The sequence below is a fragment of the Alternaria hordeiaustralica genome (genome assembly GCF_023758085.1).
Source record: "Alternaria hordeiaustralica strain BMP 2776 chromosome Unknown scaffold_2, whole genome shotgun sequence".
NCBI classification, from domain to species: Eukaryota; Fungi; Ascomycota; class Dothideomycetes; order Pleosporales; family Pleosporaceae; genus Alternaria; species Alternaria hordeiaustralica.
Genome location: NW_026056774.1, coordinates 1,297,207 through 1,318,579, shown reverse-complemented (window position 1 = coordinate 1,318,579; position 21,373 = coordinate 1,297,207). Strand labels below are relative to the sequence as shown.

Sequence of the window (21,373 nt, the reverse complement as noted above, 5' to 3'; positions counted from 1 at the left end):
TGTCACAGATCATGTCAGCTGCACCTAGTTGATGTTGGGTTGAACGATCATGACGCGACATAGGGCGCCTTGCACTTCTTCATTATCTCGTAGCACAGAGGATCCTCCGTCTCAATGTCCGCCCTTCCCAGTCTTCATCAGCCCATCACCGCTCTGCATCCAATTAACGCAAGTCTGCCCGATCGGCTGCCCACCTGATTCCTTCTCCACCAATACTCTCAAGAACTCGAGTCTCTCCTCTATACTCGCCTGGCCACCCTTGCGTCCCTCTTGCTTGAGCGGGCCCCTCCCCAGCACAGCAATGTTCCTCGTACTAGGAATCCTCAGATGCTCCTTCTCAACCACAAACCCAGTTTCCTCTGCTAGATGGCATACCCAACTGCACAGACTGGCATACGCAGAGGGTTGCTTGGGCTTCTTCGAATCCGCCGTCATGGGATCGGGAATAACATGTTTTGCATGCGCCGGCGCGCGGAATCTCGTTCCACCAAAGTCATGCGAGCAGCATGGTATGGCGATGAAAGGCGAGGAATTGAGGTATGCCAGTAACGGTGTCCAAGGGGTGAGTTCGTCGGCGTGGTTGCTGATGATGAAGGTACCGGGTGGGAAGACGCCGTTGTGATGGGGTGTTGAGGGGGGATTTGTGTCTGAGGGAGGTGGTTGGAGGATCTCAGGTACGAGGAGCATTTCTTGCAGTTTCTCGGTGTGGTGTTGTGGGAAGGTTTCCCATGTTTTTCTTCGTCGGGCGTCGAAACCCCAGCCGTGCCAACCTTCGGCGTTGAGGATGTGGACGAGGAGACCGTTTCCGCAGCCGATGTCTACGAAGCCTGGGAAGTTGGCTTGTGCTATTTTGGTCTTTTGCTTTGCTGCATCTTCCTCCTCTTCCATAAAGCCCTCGTCATGCTTGATTTTGTCCTTCTTAGGTCCGTACATGTCCGTCCATAGCTCCATGAGAAAGGCAGTAATCCCCAGGTCTTCAAAGACATGTTTCTCAGCAGGCGTCTGCTCCACCCATCCTTCGATCAGATCTTTCGCATACTTGCCCTTCAAGAATGCATACGTGTCCTGGAACCTCTTTTGACTGATGACTTGATCGTGATGAACGCGCTTCTTATACCCAGCTTGCCGGCCGCGCGAGTGTTTGTGTATGACTTCCAGAAGCTTGAGACCAGTGCGGGAGAGGCGATTATCCAGAGGTTGGCCAGGGAAGAGGGAGTAATGAATAGACAGGTGCCCGGGTACGGAGATCAGAGATGTATGTAATGATTTAGAGGTGGATGGAAAGTATGTATATAGCATGGCCAACGAGCGGACTTTGGGGTGATAGTAGGGAATGGCTTCTGGGGTTGCAGCATGAGGAATGTATACAACCATATACCGCTCTGCTTTGACGGTCTCCTCTTTCTCATCTGCGCTGGCGATATTGACATCCTCGTGAGATACAAAAAGATGACAAGTCTGCATCAGCGAGTCATCCAGCTTCGGATTCCGAGGTATGAGTTTCCGTACAACCGTGTACTCTAGCTCGTACCCTTCTATACCTCCATCGATCAGTTGCGGTCGGCATTCTGGTCGTAGATGCTTGACAATACTTGCCAGTTCCTCTGGGATACTAGCCTTGGGATTATATGTTGCGTCTGTGAAACTTTGGTAGGAAAGCTCTGCGCGCGCAAGATGGGTTGAGGTTCGATTAGGGTTCTCGAGCAGGTCGCGACTGGTTTCGAGAAAGTACTCAGGCGCGAGATTCGCCGGCGCAGATTGCATTATGGTCCATATCTCGGGTGGGAGGCCGGTAGAAACCCTGGGCGCACTGGATATGTCGTAGGGTGAGAACTTGTTGCCTGCAGATTCTTGGTTTTCGGGCTTCGCTTTTGATTGTACTTTCCCCACTTCTGCGTGACCTGTGTTCTTCTCGCTAATTCGTGACGTTCTGGTTTCGCAATTCTCGTGTTGCTCATCGTGTGCCATCTTGTCCGTGAACTATCTCTTGATGTTGAATGACTCGTCCACAATGATAAATTTCAACCCCCGCCTAAATCAAATGATCATCAGATTGCTGCGGTCCAAGCGAAAATCAGGATTATCCGCCATCGGCGATAAATTGCTTCTTCGATAGTAATCGTTGCCTTGGATTCTCAAGTTGCGCGGTGGTGATGATGGCGTTGGTGGTAGAGTGCAAGCGAGCAAATCGAGGTTTAGCTGATCTACGACAACCCTAAAGTGCAACAAACATCCCGGAATCGATAACAAACACAGTACAACACGCGCTCTGTAACATTTTGCGTTAAAACCATTGATCGTGATGCGTGCATTTCGTAATATCTGGAGCATCAGGTCCGGTGCGCAAATCCGGGGGACTTTTCCTGGTCACAATATAGGCATCTGAAGAGAACGACGTTTACGCGCAGCTCCATACCAGATTTCTGTGCTCTAGCTGTACTCTGTCGATAGTCTATATCCCATAGATCTAACATCTCTTCAATCCCTCCAAATAACGCCCTCACTATGCAATTCATCCCCCTCTCACCACATCTACCGCCCATAATAATGCGCCATCTCCAGCCCCGCCCTCTTAAACCCACACTTAACATAGAATCCCTCATTCGCCTCTGAGCAATCCAGGATAGTCTTGTAGCAGCCCACCTTCTCCGCGACAAAGTCCAGCGCCTGGATGATCCTCAGACCCAGCTTCTTGCCCTGCTGGTCCTTGGCTACAGCAATGTCCTCAATGTGTCCTACGAGGCCGAGCTGGTGGATGAACTTGCGTTCGACTATGAGGGCGCCGGTGCCGACGATGGCGTTGGACGAGTCGGTGATGCAGAGGAGGAAGTATTCGTCGTTGCGGGCGGACATCCAGTCGTAGCGTTTGTTCCATTGCTGTGAGGAGGTTGGTGTGTTAGCGGTGCGCTTGTACTACGTGTGTTTGCTTCGGAGTGGGTGTGGCAGAGCTATGTCTTGCTTATTGTAGGGGGTTGGAAGAGGTTTCGTACCTCTTCGGTTATGTCTCCCACTGTGGTGAGCACCCTAAGTACATCTAGGAAGCCATTGTGGTAGTCTTTCCTCTCGAGCGGTCGGCAGCTGTAGCCTTCAGGGAGTGCTTTGAGGACTTCGGGCGAGATGAGCTCGGAGCTGAAGAGTGGGCCTTCGGTCGTTGACATCGTGTGTATGGATTGCTTCAAGCTGGTGAGGTATGAATGCAGGTGGTTAATTGGTTCGTGACGAGGTCTGCGACGCGATTGACCAGTCTTTCTACAGCTCGTGCCAACGCGCGGGATTGGGTGTCGCGGGGGTCCTTTGGTGTCTTATCGATAAGCAGGCGGTGAGAAGGAGGTCGCGGCTTTCAAGACAACCGATAGATTAATGTGAGCTTGGTAGCGATACTTGAGACGTTGAGTATACGAAAACAGTGCAGCGGTTCGATTTTCAAGATGCCTGGGTACTCAGCAAGGTGGCTACACGATCGTTGCGATAGCTGGGCAATGTGCCAAGCATCCAGGAACCAGATCTATATTTGGAACATTCAGGGAAGCCTCGTCATGATCTTCAGGAGCTCCCTCGTGTCGGCTCGTCACGATCGTATTGCGACACCAAAGCATTGACAGAGTCCAGTCACAAATTAAAGATATATTTAATTGCAATGCAGATTATTGAGTACCCACACTCGTCCGCCTGTTACTATCTTTATCGCGAGAACCTGACCTGCCTGACTGCTCTTAGCACGTCCTCCGGCTTCAGATCTCCATCTTCAAGGTCGAGCCCCACAATCTTCGCCAGCGCCTCTGTGAGCTCCATGTTCTGTCTCTGCAGCAACATGGCCCTCTCCTGCATCCGTGCCATCTTGCTGATCGAACTCTCTTCCTCGGCAACCTCGTCATGGCCACTGTCAATCGCGACTGAATCTGACAGAGGTTCTGGTGTGTGAGCTGGCGTCGGTAACGCTCCAGCAACCGGCTCGGGATGCTGCTCTTTCTGTTCGTACGTCGGCAATGGCTTGCGCTTGATGCGCTGCAAGTCTCGCAGCTTCCGAGCTCTCGTCTGATCTTCTCGGTTTGACCGTGGCTCGGGAGATACCGCTAGTGGGTGGTCATCAGCAGGCACCAGCTTTGGTGACTTGGGTAGCCTCTTCGGGCTCCGCGGCGACACAGGAGCTGGTTCAGAGAATGAACGACGCCCATGGCTGGCCATTATACGCTCCACTTTCGGGCTGGCGAGGGGATTCAGCATCTCCTCGTCGAATGTGATGGCGATGTGTCGGGAGCGTCGTTGTTTTGGAGGTTGAGATGTGGGAACAGCAACCAGCTGAGTGTTGCGAGGGCTTTCGGTCGGTATGACGATCCTCAGATGTCGCGCGCCTCCAGACGTGGTCATCTCGCGGGCGCACGTCGGAATAGGCGCCTGTCTGCGTGCTCGCTGAGGAGAGCCTTCCACTGATCCAACACGAGAAGCCAGAGTCTTGCGTTGTTTGACTTTGAATAGCTTCATTTGCTTCCGCGGTTGTGCCGTAGACTGAGGGTCTGTAGATGGTCCAGTATGCTTCAGGTAGTAGCTGAGATCATTCAGACCAAGATCAGCACTCGCTGTCAGTGCATCGTGGCTGAGAATTGGTGGCGCCAATCGTCCTACCTGCGATGAACCTACGCGGCCAGCCTGTCCTACGTCAAGGCGTTTTGAGATTCGCTTCTTCCGAACGTGGAGATCACCCTCCAGTTGCTTGTCGTCGTCATGTAACGAATGTTGCTCCTCATCTACGAAGACAAACTCTTCATGCGTGGAGACGGCAGGCTCGATCTGGGTTGGGAAGCTTGGGTTCGTGAGCCGCTTTGGACTTCGATCCGGTACTGCTGGTGGCGGCTCATGCAGATCTGGTTCACCAATGGCGTAGATATCAATAGACTCTCTGGTCGATTTCGGAAGAGTAGGCTCAGGTGAAACTGGGAGGGGAACATCTCGCGGGTCTGGTGAGTAGGCGTGACAAATCGCCTTCGATGCAGACACTGGACCGCCCGTTTGGCTATCGAAGTATCTCTGGATCACTCCAAAAGTACCCATTTCGCCAACTTGCTCGGTTTCGATTTCAGGTAGCAGCTCACTCATGGTGTCATAGCTAGCCTTGCGTCGGTGCTTGGCTACCAGTGGCTCCAGTGGCGCATGTCGTGCGGCATTCGTGAGATTCGGCATCGTTACTTTGAATGGCGTCTGGCGGCGCTGGCGCTTCTTATCTTGTGGGCGACTGATTGGGATGCTTGCGTTTCCAATACTGGCATTGCGGCCTACACGCTCGGAAGACAAAGCGGAGCAAGGCTCATAAGTAAGCACTCTGGCCAAAGGAACGGAGGACGAGCGTCGATTTGGCTTGGCTGTTGGTTGATAGACCTCAAGTGACGACGGCGACGATATTTCCTTGGAGTCAAGCTCGATTGCCTCCCGAGACTCAATTGTGGTGGACCTTCCAGTAGTATGTGACGCTGTTGACGAGCTACAAGCACGTGGACTTGCAGCGATACGATTGTTGCTGGGTGAACGGAACCCTTGAGACGTTCTGGGACGCGAGTAGTTCTCTTTGAAACTTCTGGAAGGTTGATACACGTCGAGTGGCTTTGAAGACCGCATTTCGAAATGTCGTGGGGTATGGTTGAGGAAAGAGCCTTTGCGTCTTCGTTGGCACCCAGACTCGTCTATAAAGTGCACCGGTGATGACAAGCCATAGCCAGTCGGTGGAGTCCCTGCAGTGGTCGGCGGGGTGTTTTCGTCCTGCGTCGAGGCCGTTGAATTGCGCTTGAGCGACTCGGACGACACGCTTGTGTTCATCTTACACGTCTCTCCCAACGCCCCAGTATATTCAAGAACACTCCATCTGGTATTCCCGAACATTGGAAACGAGTTCAAGAGATTTTCTGTCGAAGCAGACGACATCATGACTGCAATCTGGCTGCTAGGTACCCTTAAAGCCGACTTGGGAACAACAGTCCTCATTCAAACCCGATGCCTAAACGTGAGCTGTAAGTACTGCGTAGCAGGGAAAGCTGGCTCAGATTGTGGTACAGCCAGGAGATGGGTAACTCAGCAGACGCAGTAGTGTTGTATCTCACGAAGACCGCTGCTTGTTGGCTGTAACCCCAAGCAGGGGTAGGTGGAGGGTTGGCTTCGGTGATTGGCAGAGGCGACGTGGGTTTGGCCTTAGTGTCTAGGAAGTATGGCGACCGGCAGCTTTCTTCGCGCCTAAGCTTGCTGCAGATAAGACAGTTTCTCAAATTCGACAGGAGAAAAGTGATGTGGTGTAATCAGGGGCGGATCTGAGTGTAGGGATCACTTCTCGAGCTCGTGATGCCGTGAGGTGAGCAACGTAACACTACAGCGTATTGACAGCGAAGCCGGTAGCCGACAATGAGGTCGCATAGATCGGGAGATGTCTTTGCCCTGGAAAGGTCAAGATGATAGGAGCAGGGAGTAGCATTTGAAAGTAGTGGAATCTCCGCGACGCAAAGGATGTTTGCAGCCGAGGAGCACAAACTTTAATTGTTTGCCCACAAAACATTTTAGAAATCGCCGCGGAACTCAAGCTGCAAGCCAGCCACGATCTGGAGAATGTGTCGCTCGCCGATGACGATAACTGGGCGCATCGCTTTGTAGTACGAGTGCACGATGGTGATTGGTGGCGATGTAGTACAGGTATAGATTGAGGGCAGTGCGGCTTGCTTGATCCGGCGACGAGGGGAGCGCCTTGCTGATATCGCGCTTTGATGCATTGAGGCATATGCCGATGCAGAATGATCCGCGACAAGGGACTGTCGATTTTTGCTTGAATGATGTGGAGTGCAGAATCCAATAATTGAGAATGGGCGGTGAGCGTCACGGTGGTACAGGAACGCCTGACTAGCCAGAGAAAGTCGTGGCCCTCACGCACTTGCGATGCTGCGACCACGCATAGTCCTGATCAATGCACTGCGCTCAGATGTCTAGAAGACGCCGAACTGCACGTACTAGGCTATATTACGCTTTGGATATTCCCCGACTTCGGGAAAGACGTACGGTAGTTCACACTCAACGCGATTCAGCTCACGGCACGCACGTCGATCATTACCTGCCAGATCTCAGCCACAGAGCGCCCCTTTAGGCATCGTGGCCGATCTTCATCTAATACGATATCAGGGCATATGGCCCCAGGAAGTAATAATGTCGGATAGCTACATATACACAGGAATGCGACAGAACGCCAGTCAATGCTGATCAAAGTGTCCGCCACGCCAAATGATGCCACATACTACTAGAAGTAGCTGTTGCCAAATCATATACATAAGGAAATCGTGCTGCTCTAGCAGCTCCGGTTGGCCAGATAATGTACAATCAGCCATTCTTTGGCTTCTTGTTCTTGATAAAAGGGTTTGGTGGTTCGCGAGGTCGTCTGCGGATCTTGGGCTTTGCCATCGACATGCCGCCAATGACATCCCCCGGCGGAGGAGCGACCGCGCCATGCGTTCCGTTACACATCTCTCCACTGGGCGTTGAGCTCTTGCGTTGGGCATCGGCCATGCCAGCTGGCGTTGATCGTCCACTGCCACCATTCATAGTGTTGGAGGCAGAGTCAGACGGAGCGTCTTCCATCTCGGCGTCGCTACTCTCGTGCTTGATTACGCCTGCGTCGTTGCTGTCTTGAAACTTGCGCTTCTCGTGATGTACAAGTGTTCGTTCGTTCTTTATCTCCGACTTGATCTCTTGTTTGATAGCCTTGGGCGCTGATTCTGAAGAGGTACTCGACTGATTGCTGGCTGCCCTGCTCATGGGCTCTGACTTTACTTCTGATTTGACCTCTGGTATGGGACGATTAGGTTGCACATAACCCTCCTTTGGTGCCGGAAATTTGCTAGAATGCTGGTTCAGCATCTTTGGCACATCTTGAGCAGAGAACCGCTTTCTCTCCTTAGCGTCTACTATGAGCTTCTTCCAGAACTCTCCTCGCATGAGCGAGTCGGAGTTACCCAACACCCACAAAGACGATTTGGCACGCGTGAGACCGACATTCATACGACGGATGTCCTGGAGGAAACCAACGCCACCTGACGGAGAGGCTCGTACACAGGAGAAGATAATGATCTCGCTTTCACGACCTTGGAAAGCATCTGTAGTGTTGAAGTCAATGTCTTCGATGATGTTCTGACCGTATGCGTTCATGAAACGCTGTTTGAGTTCGCGCAGCTGGCTCTTGTATGGTGTGATAATGCCAATCTTTCCCTTGAAGTCATAATCGGGATAGTCGGAAGTGACTCGTTTGTACAATTGCATCGCGACATTGATTTCGGCAATATTGATAAGCGAATGGCCCTTCGGAGCAGCCTGGTGCTGACCCTGGACATCGAAGAAGCGATAAGGTCCAAGCAGCATGCTCTGATGCCAGGGTTGCTTGCGCAGGGCGGCCATATCGCCACCGTCCAAGAGTCGGCCGTCGTAGAACGTTCGACTGGGGAACAAGCTGATCTCCGGGTGCATACGATACTGGGTGTCTAGTAGATGCACGTCGTCTGGGTGGTTCTTTTGCATGCGAACGAACAAACTCTGTTCGTATTGAAAGGCGGCCGCCTTCTTCGAGAACACTGTTGGAGGCAGTTGCTTCGGGTCTCCGACCAAGATACACTTGGCGCAACCATACTTAAGGGGGATAAGAGCGCTCATCTCAACACACTGCGCAGCCTCATCCACAATGACAGTTTCGAACTCAATGCTCAGACCCTGGAACATTTCGTGTCCAGAGCCGCTGAGTGTTGCGCAAATGACGTGTGCGTCATTCAAGACTGCTTCCTGTGCTCGTCGTCGGTTCAGGTCTGCGTTTCGGCCGGCGAGCTTTTCGTCATCTTTGACATTGTCAATCTTTGTACCCAGGGCCGTCTTCCGCCTGCGCAACGCGTTGATATCGTCGTCTAGCTTGCTCGCAGCTTCGCCTTTAACCTCCCCAGTATCTCGTTGCTGGTAGGCCTGCTTCAATTGATCGGAGATTTGCTTGTGTTCCTGAAAGAGCTTTTGCGTCGCTTCTCGGTCGTTGCCGTTCGATGGATCTACACCTAGTCGCTTGTTGACAAGCTCTTCTAGCGTCACATCCTGTACACTGGCTTTGATAGCGTCGCCACGACCTAGGCGTACAATGTTGAGTTTGCGCGACTCGCCACTGAGGGTCTTGATGCCGTTCTTGAAACGCATGACCAACTCATCGACGGCCGCGTTACTCGGCGCGCAGACAAGCAGTTTCTTCGAAGCAGCATCTGAACGTTGCTGGCCTGGAATAGCGATGGCGGTGCCGCGGTTGCGAAGACTGTCGCTGAGAATCGCTCCAACGATGGCGGTAATTGTTTTGGTCTTTCCGGAACCGGGTGGTCTGCAGTCTTGTTAGTATAGTAATTGCCGACACACGGATGTTGGAATTACCCTTGAATCAACGTGAACGCATCATTATCGATGGCAGACTTAATGGCCTTCGCCTGCGCCGGGTTCACGTCGTAGTTGGAAATGAGCGGCTGGATCTGGCTATCCTTGTAGGTCAAAAGCGGAGAGGGCTTCGCGCGGATGATCTCGTCACACAGATCATAGTACTGAAGACCTTTCAGCGCACCGTATTCGCGCTCTAGAGAAGTAATCGATTCGAGTTTGAAGCCGAGGATAGTGTTGTTCGGCTGCAGTGAGGTTGACAGAGGATTGCCTGGTACGACCCGGTACGAAACTTCGATGTGCTGTTGCTTCCTCTTCACGCGGAATACCCTGGCAAGACATGTGGGCTCATTCGCAGAGGGCGACTTGGTCCGCGAGAAGAGTATGATGTCTCCTTCAGAAATGAAGACTTCCTTGTTCTCGACGTGGGTCATGGTGCTACCAACTTCCTGGAACATGTCGACAGCAGCTCGCGACGTAATTCTGATTTCGAATGGCTTGGACTGGTTCTCTTCACGAGCCTTGACGAAACCTTGCCATGCCTCCAGAGTCAAAAGAGGCTCGAACGTGTTCTGGTAATCATTAGGTGTACGGAAAGTACTGAGAACCTTAGAGTACTGGTCTGGCCTAGACTTGGGTGGGAAGTCGCCTTCGTGGAAGTAGTTCCAGCCAAGGATAGTACGGTGCAGACTGCTGAGATCAGGCGCCAGACGAGCACGCATGTCTTTGGCAGAACGCTGAGCTCTCTTCTTCTTCGTCGGCATCTGAATCTTGACTTCGTTGACAATGTTCGTCTTCGGTCCAGTCTTGACCTTAGTCTTCTTGATGCCAAACAAATCCTCATCGATGTCACCGTCTGAGTCGGATGATTCATCAGAAGAATGCATCAATCCCTCTCCCTTCGCAGCTTGATCTTTGCCCAGGACACCTAAGCCTTCGAGGCCAGAGCCGGCTTCGGCGGTGAGACCTGAAGCACCCCGGGCTGCCTTGGCCTTAGCGATCGCAGCAGCTTTCTCTTGTTCGCGCTTTAATTTTTCGGCCTGCCGCTTGCGCTTGAACTCTTCCTGGGTATTCTTCTTATTGTCGTTGAGAGCTTTCTGTTGCGCAGCCTTCGCTTCGGCGGTTCTCATCTGCTCACGTCGCTCCTGGAACTTGCTAGACCCGGAAGTCATGCTGGCCAACAACTTAGCTTTGGCATCTGCCGTAGACTGTGCCGTTCCAGGAGCCATCCATTTGCTGATAGATGCTTGCTTGGGTTGCGCGGGCTCTTCTTCCTTCACGAGCGGGCGGCCCAGATGCTCTTCAAGCGCTTGCTGCAGCTCCGCCTGTTGTGTCTGACTCAGCTTCGCGCGGACGTCTCCTGAGAGAACTCGTTCCATGTACGAGAGCGCATCGGGGTCGATCTCGATGGACACGCGATGTAGACGAACAAGAAGCTTGCTAATCAAAGTGACGGATTTACTAGACAGAAACTCGTCACGAAGTCGAAGCCATTTCGCCAGACCTTCCATCGCGTTTGCAGGCCGAGCAAGCAGCTCTTTGAGTAACGCCGTTTTTGATGTTGCTTCTTCTTCATCGCCGGTCGGTGGTTTCAGCGCAGTTGCAAAGATGCTGCATTGGTCGAACAGAACATCAGCAAATTGCATAGTGTCTCGGCAAAAGTCCATCATCATGTGTTTGTCGTAGAAACCCAAGTTACTCCAGGCTTCAGTGGTGGCGAAGATCATCGTTAGTGAATCCCATAGGCTCTCCCATAGGTTCATTGTTGCTGCAGCGTCGTTGGAGTCGTATTCTCGGCCTCGCAAAATACCGTCTTGAGAGTTGCAAAGGATGTCAATAATGTCGGTACATGTCCGGATCATACTTGGTGCGGGAGCGAAGGCCTTCTTTAGCCGAACTTGTCGGACTGAGTCCGAGATGCCTCGAACAACGTGCCTATAATGGGCTCTCAAGATATGTTGTAGAGCCCCTCGGCGCTCTTCTTCCCCACTAATGACCTTCAGAAGCTCAATAGCGGAGTTGCGAGTGTCTTCCGTGGACGAAAACATTAGTGAGACGATGGCGCTTGCTGCAGGCTGTTGTCCGAACAAGGCTTGCAGTAATTTGGGGTCGAATTCTGACATTTTCTCCACAACGTCGGTAACGGACTGAGAAAGTAGTCTGAAACGGTCGTTGAAGTGTCGTACCGTTTGGGGTACCTTGTCGACACCCGACTTCATCTGCAGTGTTTCGATGCCGATCAAGCCTCTCCCAGCTATCAGCAAATGCGTAGCAAGTTCTAAGCTATCGGGCCCTATTGCTCGTAGAACCGTTTTCCATAGTGGGCTTGATGGGGGCGTTTCGGTGGGCGATGGCCGCTGCGCAGAAATAAGCTGCCGCTCAACAATGAGAGACTGCGCTTCCAGCTTGAATGCATGCTCGATCACTGAGAGGGTTAGTTGCATATCCTCTTGGTTTTCCTTGTTTTGCTTGAAGGTTTTGAGGCTCGTGACGAGAGACTGTATGAAGGTCGATAGCAAATCCAGCATGCCGTTAACTGTTGGTTGGCCAACAAACTTGTCGATGGTCTTGCCTTCGCCCATCTTCCTGAAGGCGTAATCCAGTACTTTGAGGCCTTCCTTGTAGCAGTATGCTCTAGCCGCAGGGGGGTAGCGGTCGGACTGGCAGCGGCCAAGTAGCGCTTGTGCAAAAGGTCGTACAGACGGTCCAAGGTTGGATAGCTTGATAGAGTCGAGGAAGACGGGTATCCAGGCGAACGCAGCGTGAAGGTTGTTCATGTTCTGCTCATTTGCTTCCGCTGTTGCAAGGAGGAGCTGATTGAAGACAGGGCTATTAAACACCTGCTCTACCACTGTGGCAATGGAAGGGGTGACAGCATTCATGCCGTCCCAGTAGTCGATCGGTGACTTCTCCAGCAGCTGCTTCATGGTCGCAATCAGATCGAGGAAGCCCTCAGACTTCAGTGAGAGGTGATCAAGCATCAGTCGATAGAAGTCTCCATCGAGGCCCCGTAGAGAGTCCGTGATCAAGTCCCGGTCCATCTTTGCTACTATGAGCCGCATGCCGCCCCAGAAGAGCGGTACGATGGACAAGTCCAAGTTGCTCATCTGAACCTTCATCATGACACTCGTGACGTAATCCCGTACAGCCCAATCCCACTCCGACTTGAGCATGTTCCTCTTGAAAGTTGACCATGACTCCGTCGCCCACTTGTGCCGTCTGTCGACTCTGCTGAACAGGAATCTCGTCATAGCAGGCAGGTATGTCTGGACCTTTAATCGCTTTTTCGTCTGTACCATGTCGAATGGTGCGTCGAAGTGTCCCTGGAGGAGTTCCTCGTTTCGTATTAAGGCGTCGCAGCTGAGTGCTTCAAAGAAGCCGTATGTGCATTCGTTCGGTAACAGTCGGACTGAGCGCGTCTTCGGTTCGGCTTTGCTGAGTATGTCGTTGGCATCGTCCAAGCCCTTCTGTATGCGACCCAGGCATTGGTTGTCTACCACTTGTAAGAAATCACCAATGTTGTCCTCGTCGTAGGAGTCGATCAGCCGAGTTCGCCATTCGGCTCTGCTCTGGTGGAAGACCCTCACACAGACATCACAGCTCTGCATGAGGCTGTTCAGCCGGCTGACTAGCCACTCCTTGTGCGGTGCTGCCTCCTCTCCGTCGAATGCCAGTATCTCGGTCGCCTTGAGCGCGGTCCATTTCCTGTCTTCGGCGGCTTCGAGCTTAAGCTTGCGGTCGGCGAGTTCGGTGGGATCGGTTTCGGGCGGGTATGCCGCAACGTCTTCGTCGTAGTATACTGATCCGTCATCGCCGATTCGAGGGCAAAATAGATGCTGTTCTTCGGGTAGCTGTTGGAGCTCGCTGTGAGACACAAGGTTAGCCATGTCTGGCATGTGGATGTAGCTGCTGGCAACGACAGGAGGGTACGTGTAGCAATACTCCGGGCGGACCTGAAGCGATCGAGGTGATAGGGATGAGGGTTGGTAAGCATCAGTACTTACTCTATCTTCTCGAGGATTTCCGCCATGATGCCTCACCCAGGCCCTTCCTGCTTAGGACGGCGCCCCGCTCACAATCCCTCCGAGATGACGAAGCGCAGTTCAGCATTCACTGTCCTCAGAGCCTTTATGCGAGCGCAAAGGGCTACACTTGTGACTATCTAGGGGATGCTATCTATGCTGCAGAGTCCGTCGCGCCCGTTCAATGCCCGGCGCAGGTGGTTGTGGAAGGAGGGAAGGCGCGCAGGCAGTTGGGTGGTCTTAAATCTGTCAAAGGAGCGTCAGTCGAAGAGCGTTTGCCGGGCTCCAAGGGGTGAGGGCGAGGTGAGGTTGCGGTGCGTTGGGCAGAAGAAAGGTCCATCACAGACGTCAGTGCATCAGAGATTCCCCATGCAAACGCGACGCGGTCCACTAGCGCGGTCCACTTTCGCGTCCACGGGTCAGAATTGCCAAGCCTATTAACCTTCCTCTTTCATCCCCACAGCAACTTCAGGACGTCACGAAACTCGCATTTCTAGAGCTAGGTCTATATGTGAGATTGATTCTGCAGAGTATAGTACCTCATGCCAGTATTGGGCTCTTTAGGTTAGACGCCCACCAGGCTTGCGAAGCCAGCACGATTCAAAATGTGGAATAAACCTCGTGAGGCCACATTACGGATGAGAGCCTCGCATCAAACGCAGAGAAGGCGGGGAACAAGAAGTCACGTGCATGGCATTCAATTAACGCGTGGTGATGTCCTTAGTCGTTTGAACCATATAGCCTGTAACTCTACCACCTGAGCAGATCCACAACTTGGAGCATTTGTACTTTGGTATACGGTATGATTGCAATAGCTTTGATGTTGTTCGCTGGAGTGTCTGGTGTGTCACCGCAGTACCGTGGTTCACACCTCCAACCCTTTCCTTCGCGGGGACCACGAAGGCGACGGCGGCATGTATTCATGAATGCAAACGCTTGAATCTCAACTTAGTGGTGAAGCTATCCGGAGGTAGCAAAAATGTCCACTCATATTCCCCAGTTCAACAGGTCTTGTATACGGAATCAAGGACATGATTATCGTAAATTCTGTGCTGAGGAAGCTTATAACATTTCTCAAGATCACAACAGGGTCGATCCAGCAAGAGCCATAAGTCATACCATTGAAACTAGGGACGCGAAGGCATGGAAAAGGAATGGTGGTTGAGAGACAAGTGTACGATACACGTTACTGTCATCTTAAGCTCATTTTGGTTCTTGCTTGAGTTTCGAGGTTTGGTCAGAACAGGGAGATCTCCAAATTGAACGCTGTCAACGAAGCCGGGTACAAATACCCCAACGTAGCCACGACGGAGCTGTTCACGACATGCGCATCGATAAAAATTTGGGATCTGACTTGTAGTGGAGTATACCCGGCTTGGGTTGGACGTTCTTCATGGATTCAGTGAGCCTATTAGCAGATATGGCTACTCGGATACTTATGATCAGACGCTGTACATGAGGAATGGTGGTCTTTCCACTTATGTTAGGTTAATGAACTCTGGTATCTTGATCGATGTTTGACATATATGATCCAGAAAGCACGAGCTGTTTCGTAGAGATGGAACGACAGTGAAATGTCGAATTTGTGTCGCGTTGTCTACCGTTTTCTCGACTATCAGTCGTAGAGAATTAGAATACATCGCCGTTATTGTGATATGGAAACTGGCAAGAAGCCACCAGGAGCATGTGACCATATGTGTATTCGAGGTCGACTCAATGTATATACTTTAATTCCATGTAGCGTACTCTGAGTGCTTCGTCAGCGGCAAATGCCAGAGATACACGCTGTTTGCATCTTCAGTCAAGACCCAAAGTCCTACCGTCGAGGTAGAAAGAGATACGCGTCGAACATATAAAAGACATCGCCGATCAATGCCTATAACGCACACTCCCTAAGAGCCGGCATTAGCTCTCCTAAACGCGGGGACCGCTCAAAGAAGTAAAGAGGCCATCTACGGGAAGACATCCGCACCCGGGAGGCGAAATGACGCGTCTAGTAGCACACAAGCAACGAACAGCCAGAATCAACGTTGAAAGAGTAATTATCAGCGGCAGATACGCAAAGACAAGAAAATGTTATGAGATGGCCCCAGGAGGCCTACACAGGCGCTACACAATTGACATGGAGGCTAAGTGCTAGTGAGTTCCACCATGTCGACCCGACGTACAGAGGACAGCGTACAAAGCGTGAAGACTTCAGTCGCACTGCATCGATGCTGTGTTCATGACCCGGCGTAGGTATCCTTCGGCGGATTTCCGCGGTGCGGTCCGTAGCTGTAACCTTGCAGTGATTTTCAAGAGCCGCTGGCCGACTAAATTGGGATCAGCCCTATGACGACAGCTGTCAGTCTTGAGGCCACCTGTATCTCGCGACAAACTTTCATCTCTCTCCTACGTAAAACACACATTCTCTTCTTGGTGATGTCAAGGTGAGAGCGATATCGGAATCGCACAACGTGTTATCAGTTACGCTCAGCGGCATCTCGAGAACATCTTCACACTCGCACAGCCTCATTCGCTCCACTGTGGCGCTCTTTGCATCTCATCAACAACCTCTTTCTAGGTACCCCAGCCCTCGAGATACTTCCGAAGGAGTAGGTGGCGTGCGCCTTTCGCATCCATCGGCTGGCTATGTGCTACATGACTGCCACTTGGTGCGACGTATTAGCCAGATGCCGCAGTCACGTAGTCATGCATTTGGAGGGTATTGCCGTGATCGTGACCGAGTGTCGTTATGACCAGTGGGTAAAGCAAACATCGAGGTAGACGGTACCAGTGTTGCATTGGCTCTGCAAAGCCTCCCGGTACATCGAGTCCGAAGGACGTACGTGGTTCCACGTACATGGTGTGATCTAGGACGGCGCGCTAGGCGGGCATGGTCGTGCGATTGCGGATGTCACATTTCCTCGAGGGTGTTCTCGAGTCTCTAGTTCAGTCCAGCCGGTACGCGACAAGAGCCTTGCTCCCAGCTCCCAGCCGTTATCGAGCCGTCATCGGTGTCGCGCACGAGCCTGGGGTCAACGTTGCACATTGCTTTTCACTGCGAAACAAACGTTGCAGTCCAGTGGAGAGAGGTAATAGGGCATCTGAGAGGAGTCAAGTGATGCGTGTGGACATTAGTTCTTGCACCGGTGAGCCAGACACGGCAGAGAAATCGAAACAGCGGATAACGTGAGTTTTTGTAGAAATCACTTCAAGGAGTGGTTCCGCGGACACTTCAGGGTTTTGAGTTGTGGTGGCAAGCTTATTCTCCCAGAAAGGCAAGTTCGGGCGACGGAATAGGAAGCAATGCCCAGACCCGACTAAGCCCTCACGGATAGCGGCCCACGAGGCTAGCTTGGAGTGAATTAAGGTGCTGGATTGGACCGAGACTATGAGTAGAGTTATAGATCTGGTCTACACCGCGCCTGGTAAATGTGACAGGAGATGCTAGATATGTTGATCGAGAACAAACGACTGAGAATAAAGAAACCACAGACTGCGCCAATATCCACGTAAGACGTACAGTCGTCCGGAAGTGCAAGTGCATCCCCGCCAACATTGCGTGCCCACATCATATCTTCTCACTCGCTACACCGTCGCATGCGAACTCGCATGCATGCACCTGCGTCTTGGTCGTTGAGCGACACCGTGATTACTTTTGCCATTATGTGGGTATCCCTATCCAGTTACTATGCGCCTTCCGAGTAGTGACCTGCTACCAAAGTGGTAGAGTATGTGTGTATTACGTTTAACCCAGCTTCTGGTCCTGGGGGTAGTGGCCGCCAGGATGGCGGGGCATGCCTTGCTGCGCCATGGGGTACTGGTTTGATTGCTGTTGTTGTTGGAGATAGCTCTGGTAGTGCAGGGCTGCCTCGGGCGTCATGTAAGCTTGAGGCATGGGCTGGTTGTTGGGCGGCATTCCGCGTGGCTGACCAGGCGGCACTTGGGCGTGGTTGTCCTCTGGCGATTCGACAGTGTCGTTGTCGACGCCATTCGCGTCGCCGCTTGACGGCTCAGGGGCGTTGAGACAGGCCTGGGCGCGGTTAGTAATGCAATGCGACAGGCGCGTGGGTGGTTGCAGCGTACCTGGATGAGGTTCTTGCCCTCGGGCTTGGTGACTAGCGGTTGCAGCTTGGGTGTGGTGAAGGTGTAGACGAGGCCAGTCTCGGAGACGACGAGCAGCAGCACTTGCGTGCCCGTCAGGACGGACAGTTCGTAGGCCTGGGGTGGAGGTTAGCGGAGCGCTCGGTGCAGGCAACGGTTTCAAGCGACGCGGGAGCAGATGCACCACACGATGCGCGCGACTGGGGCACCAACGTACCTTCTTCATGATGCCGGCTTTGCGCTTGGAGAAGGTGATGTGTCGACGCGACTTGTCCTGGATGAACTTGATCTCAATCTTTCTTCGCTCGCGGCCGGGCTTGTCATCGTCGTCGTCGTCGTCATCGGCAGCGGCGCGCGCACGCTTGACGCCGCGGTTCTCCATGCCCATGGTGCCATTGCCGTCGTCGTGGACGGACGGCGACGCGTTCTGGTCGTGCTCGGTGATTTCGCTGGCCATGGTGGTGAGTCGCGACAAAGATTGGTTACCCGCAGTGTTTGGGGGACGAAGGCCCTAAGCTGAGTTGGGCCGAGTGTGGGGAGTTGGCAGGCGTTCTTGCGTGGTTTGGGCAGACGCGCAAAATGTTACAGAAGGAACTGCAGACAGCTTGAGTTGGGTTAGACTCTTAGGACGCCCTCAATAGGAAAAGGAAGCGCGGCCTGTTAAAAGATCGGGGCTGGTCCCTTTGATGGCGCAGCAGGAATGCAAGGAAAAGGTGCGCGGGGGAGGAAACGCTTGGTCGCACTGTGCTCGGTGGAAGGCACTAAATTGCTCGGGGGCCCGTGCTGCGCCAGTGGCTGGGGGGTGCTGGTCGAAGGGCTTGGTGCCGGGGAGCGTGACCTGGCGCGGCAGGCCTCGCAGGAGACGGAAAAGATACTGGCAACGTACCTGTTAGACGGCCTGGGGGATCAGGTGCGGCGAGTGCTTTGTTTTGGCGCGCCGTTGGGAGCGTGCAAAAAGAGGCAGCGGTGGTCTCGTGAACCCTGAGCTTGTGGAGCTTGGCGGGCACGCAGGGACAGACGGAGTGGTGCAGGTGTGTTATAGCCCGAGAGCTGTCTGAGGAAGGAAAGGGACGAACGGTATTGGGAATGAAACGGCGGGAGTGGTCAAGTATTTCTCTCGACGGCTGCTTTGGCTGCTTTGGTGCGGGCAGGCCCTCAACTATCCACACAACTGGGGGCGGATGCGCTTGAGCGCAACCCTGGTCACAGCTCTGAGTCGGAGATCGACAATTATTGCCCTGGCCGCCAGCCTCGCTCGCCGCCGTCGCGACACGCATGAACTGGCAGATTGCAGCGCAGCGCGCCCGTCGTGCTGATACTAACTTTGACCCCTTCCCACTAGAATTTGGCCTGTCAGGTCGCTTTTGGAGATGAACAGCAGCGGCCTTTCCACATGAAAAGTCCGCCGTCCCTCTCAGGCCGAGGGCTGCGCTAGAGGCAGCTGAGCAGGCCCCGCTGTTTCGTCTCATGTTGATTGGTGGGATCCCGCCGCTAGTCCCGCTCAAGTCAGATTGACGGTCAACTGGTGAATGTCGGTTCCCACTCCTGTCCGTCTTACAGTCCACACTACCCAGGCGACAGCAGACAGTACACGCGCAGCAGACAGGCATCCGGACGAGATGCCAAACTCTGCCGCCCGCTGCTCTTGTCCATCCGCCAAACATGCACTTCATGCCACTCCAGAGCATCCCACGACGGTGGTGCTGCGTGGGTCGTGCTGGAAGCCGCGGCTGCACCAAGCCAGCACCAGGCAAGCACCTCCCTTACGCACCTTCCCCGTTTGATCTCGCTTCGCTTGCAGCGACAGTCTAGCCTGCTCTCTTGTCCTGGCCTAATGTCACGCTGCGGAAGACGTTAGAGCATGCCTATAGGCTTATTAATTACTAGTCTACTTAATTTTATTTCTTTTATCTACTTTAAACTAAAACTAAAATATATTTTACTTATTTTTATACTTTTCTTTAACTTTTATATATAAGTATCTTAATAATTTTATTTTTAGTAAATATAGTATTATTAGTAAAAACTTTTATATAAAGTTATTTTAAAGCTATAAGCTTTTTATATATAAAAAGCTATAGTATAAAGTTAGTAAAAATATTAGTAAAGATAAACTTAGCTATAACTTTATAATAAGTAATTACTTAAAGCTTTATAGTATATATATAGCTAATAGTATACTTATACTTAAAAGTATAGTTAAAATACTTCTTTTTAAAAAAGTTAGTATTAATAAATTATTTATATTTATTAGTACTAAGTACTTATAGTAATATATATATAAGTATATTTAATTAGATTTATATTACTATTTTAATAAAGTTATATAAATAAATAAAGAAAAATTAATATATAAGTATAAAAATTTTATTTACTTATTTTTTTTAAGTACTAGTAGTATATAACTATAATAGTATACTTTAGTTATTAGTATCTTATACCTAATTTTATAGACTCTATTTAGTAAAAAGATATTAAAAAATATCTAGCTTTTAAAGTTATTCTAGAACTACTAGAAGATTTTAAAATTTTAATATATTTAGTATATATTACTATTAGTACTAAGACTTCTATATAGACTAATAATATATTACTTTTAAAGCCTTACTAAAAGAGTAAACTTTATATTAAGTAATATCTATATTAGCTCTAATATATAAAGTAAAACTAACTAGTAATAGTTAGCTATTAATATAATATAACTTAAGACGCTAAGTAGCTAATAAAAATAACTACTCTATTATAGCTTAGTTCTTAAAAGTAACTATAATAGTAGAATACTAATATAGCTACTATCTATTTAATAGTATTAGAGCCCTCGACCTAGACCCTCTAGTCTAAGTTAGGACAACCTACCCGCGTACGCCTGCTTAACGTAGCTCTAGAGCTCTTAAGCCTGCTAAGGCCGCGCAGCGCCTTAGGCGCCCGCTACCTTAAGTAGCTACCTAGCTAGCACCTTTACAATACACCTATACGCCTACCTACACACCTACCTATATCTATACCTATACGCCTACCTTATGCGCTACCTTACACACTACGTAATGCCTAATTACTTATATACACTACACGTATTATATTATATTACACGCATACACTAATATACTAAATATAGCTTTGCATTTAGCTACTCTTACAGAAATACTGTTACTAGCAACATTGTAATACTATTACTATTACTACCTGCTACCCTGCTGCATATACACGAATACCTATACTAATATAATACTTAACTAATACATTGTACTACACGCCTTAGTGCTACTTAAGCAAGAAGAAAATACTTCTCTAGATTGTTCTACACCTTTAGCGCCTCTATAAATTCTAGCCTAGTATTACCTATCTTCTACTAGCTAACCTAAACAATTAACGCCTTTATTAGATTATCTTGCTGCTTTATAAACGTATTCTTAGCGCCTCTTAGCTTACCTATCTTCTATTAGTCTGCGCTGCGTAGCTACACATACGTATATACACACATACACCTACTATACACCTACTATATACCTACTTACTTCTTTATATTCTTAAAGAACTACCTAAACAGACTAAGCTATTACTATAACTCTAGCTTTAACGCGCTAGTCGCCTTCTTATTATTCTTAGCAACCTTAGCTGCCTTTCTATACGCAATTGTCTTCGCGCTTAGAGACTTAAAGTCTACCTTGTTTATAATCTATATTAGGTAGCTTTCTAGATCTATACATAATTAGCTGCTATATATACACACACATACTATAGAATACTTACTAGTTATAACTAGTTCTAGAATAGAAGGAGGCGTTATCTTATTTAAACTTGTTTAAACTTGTTTAATGCTTTTAAATGTTCTTAGAGAATGTTTTATAGAG

General features: G+C 50.7%; 4 protein-coding genes across 4 annotated transcripts; all 4 read right to left on the bottom strand.

Annotated features, from left to right (window-relative positions):
- Positions 1-111: 111 nt before the first annotated feature.
- J4E84_001897 (uncharacterized protein) lies at positions 112-2,233 on the bottom strand (the record flags this gene model as incomplete). Its single annotated transcript, XM_049384527.1, has 2 exons — positions 112-1,980; positions 2,228-2,233. The coding sequence occupies 2 exons, from the start codon at positions 2,231-2,233 to the stop codon at positions 112-114; spliced, it is 1,875 nt and encodes a 624-aa protein (XP_049247883.1).
- A 299-nt stretch (positions 2,234-2,532) lies between these two features.
- Positions 2,533-3,158, bottom strand: J4E84_001896 (uncharacterized protein; the record flags this gene model as incomplete). The annotated part of the gene is made up of 2 exons (XM_049384526.1): positions 2,533-2,913; positions 2,991-3,158. 2 exons carry the CDS (start codon positions 3,156-3,158, stop codon positions 2,533-2,535), a joined length of 549 nt encoding a protein of 182 aa, XP_049247882.1.
- Positions 3,159-3,681: 523 nt separating this feature from the next.
- On the bottom strand, positions 3,682-5,178 carry J4E84_001895 (uncharacterized protein; the record flags this gene model as incomplete). The annotated part of the gene is made up of 1 exon (XM_049384525.1): positions 3,682-5,178. One exon carries the CDS (start codon positions 5,176-5,178, stop codon positions 3,682-3,684), a length of 1,497 nt encoding a protein of 498 aa, XP_049247881.1.
- An 11,988-nt stretch (positions 5,179-17,166) lies between these two features.
- J4E84_001894 (uncharacterized protein) lies at positions 17,167-17,979 on the bottom strand (the record flags this gene model as incomplete). The annotated part of the gene is made up of 3 exons (XM_049384524.1): positions 17,167-17,451; positions 17,505-17,639; positions 17,740-17,979. The coding sequence occupies 3 exons, from the start codon at positions 17,977-17,979 to the stop codon at positions 17,167-17,169; spliced, it is 660 nt and encodes a 219-aa protein (XP_049247880.1).
- Between the last annotated feature and the right edge of the window lie 3,394 nt (positions 17,980-21,373).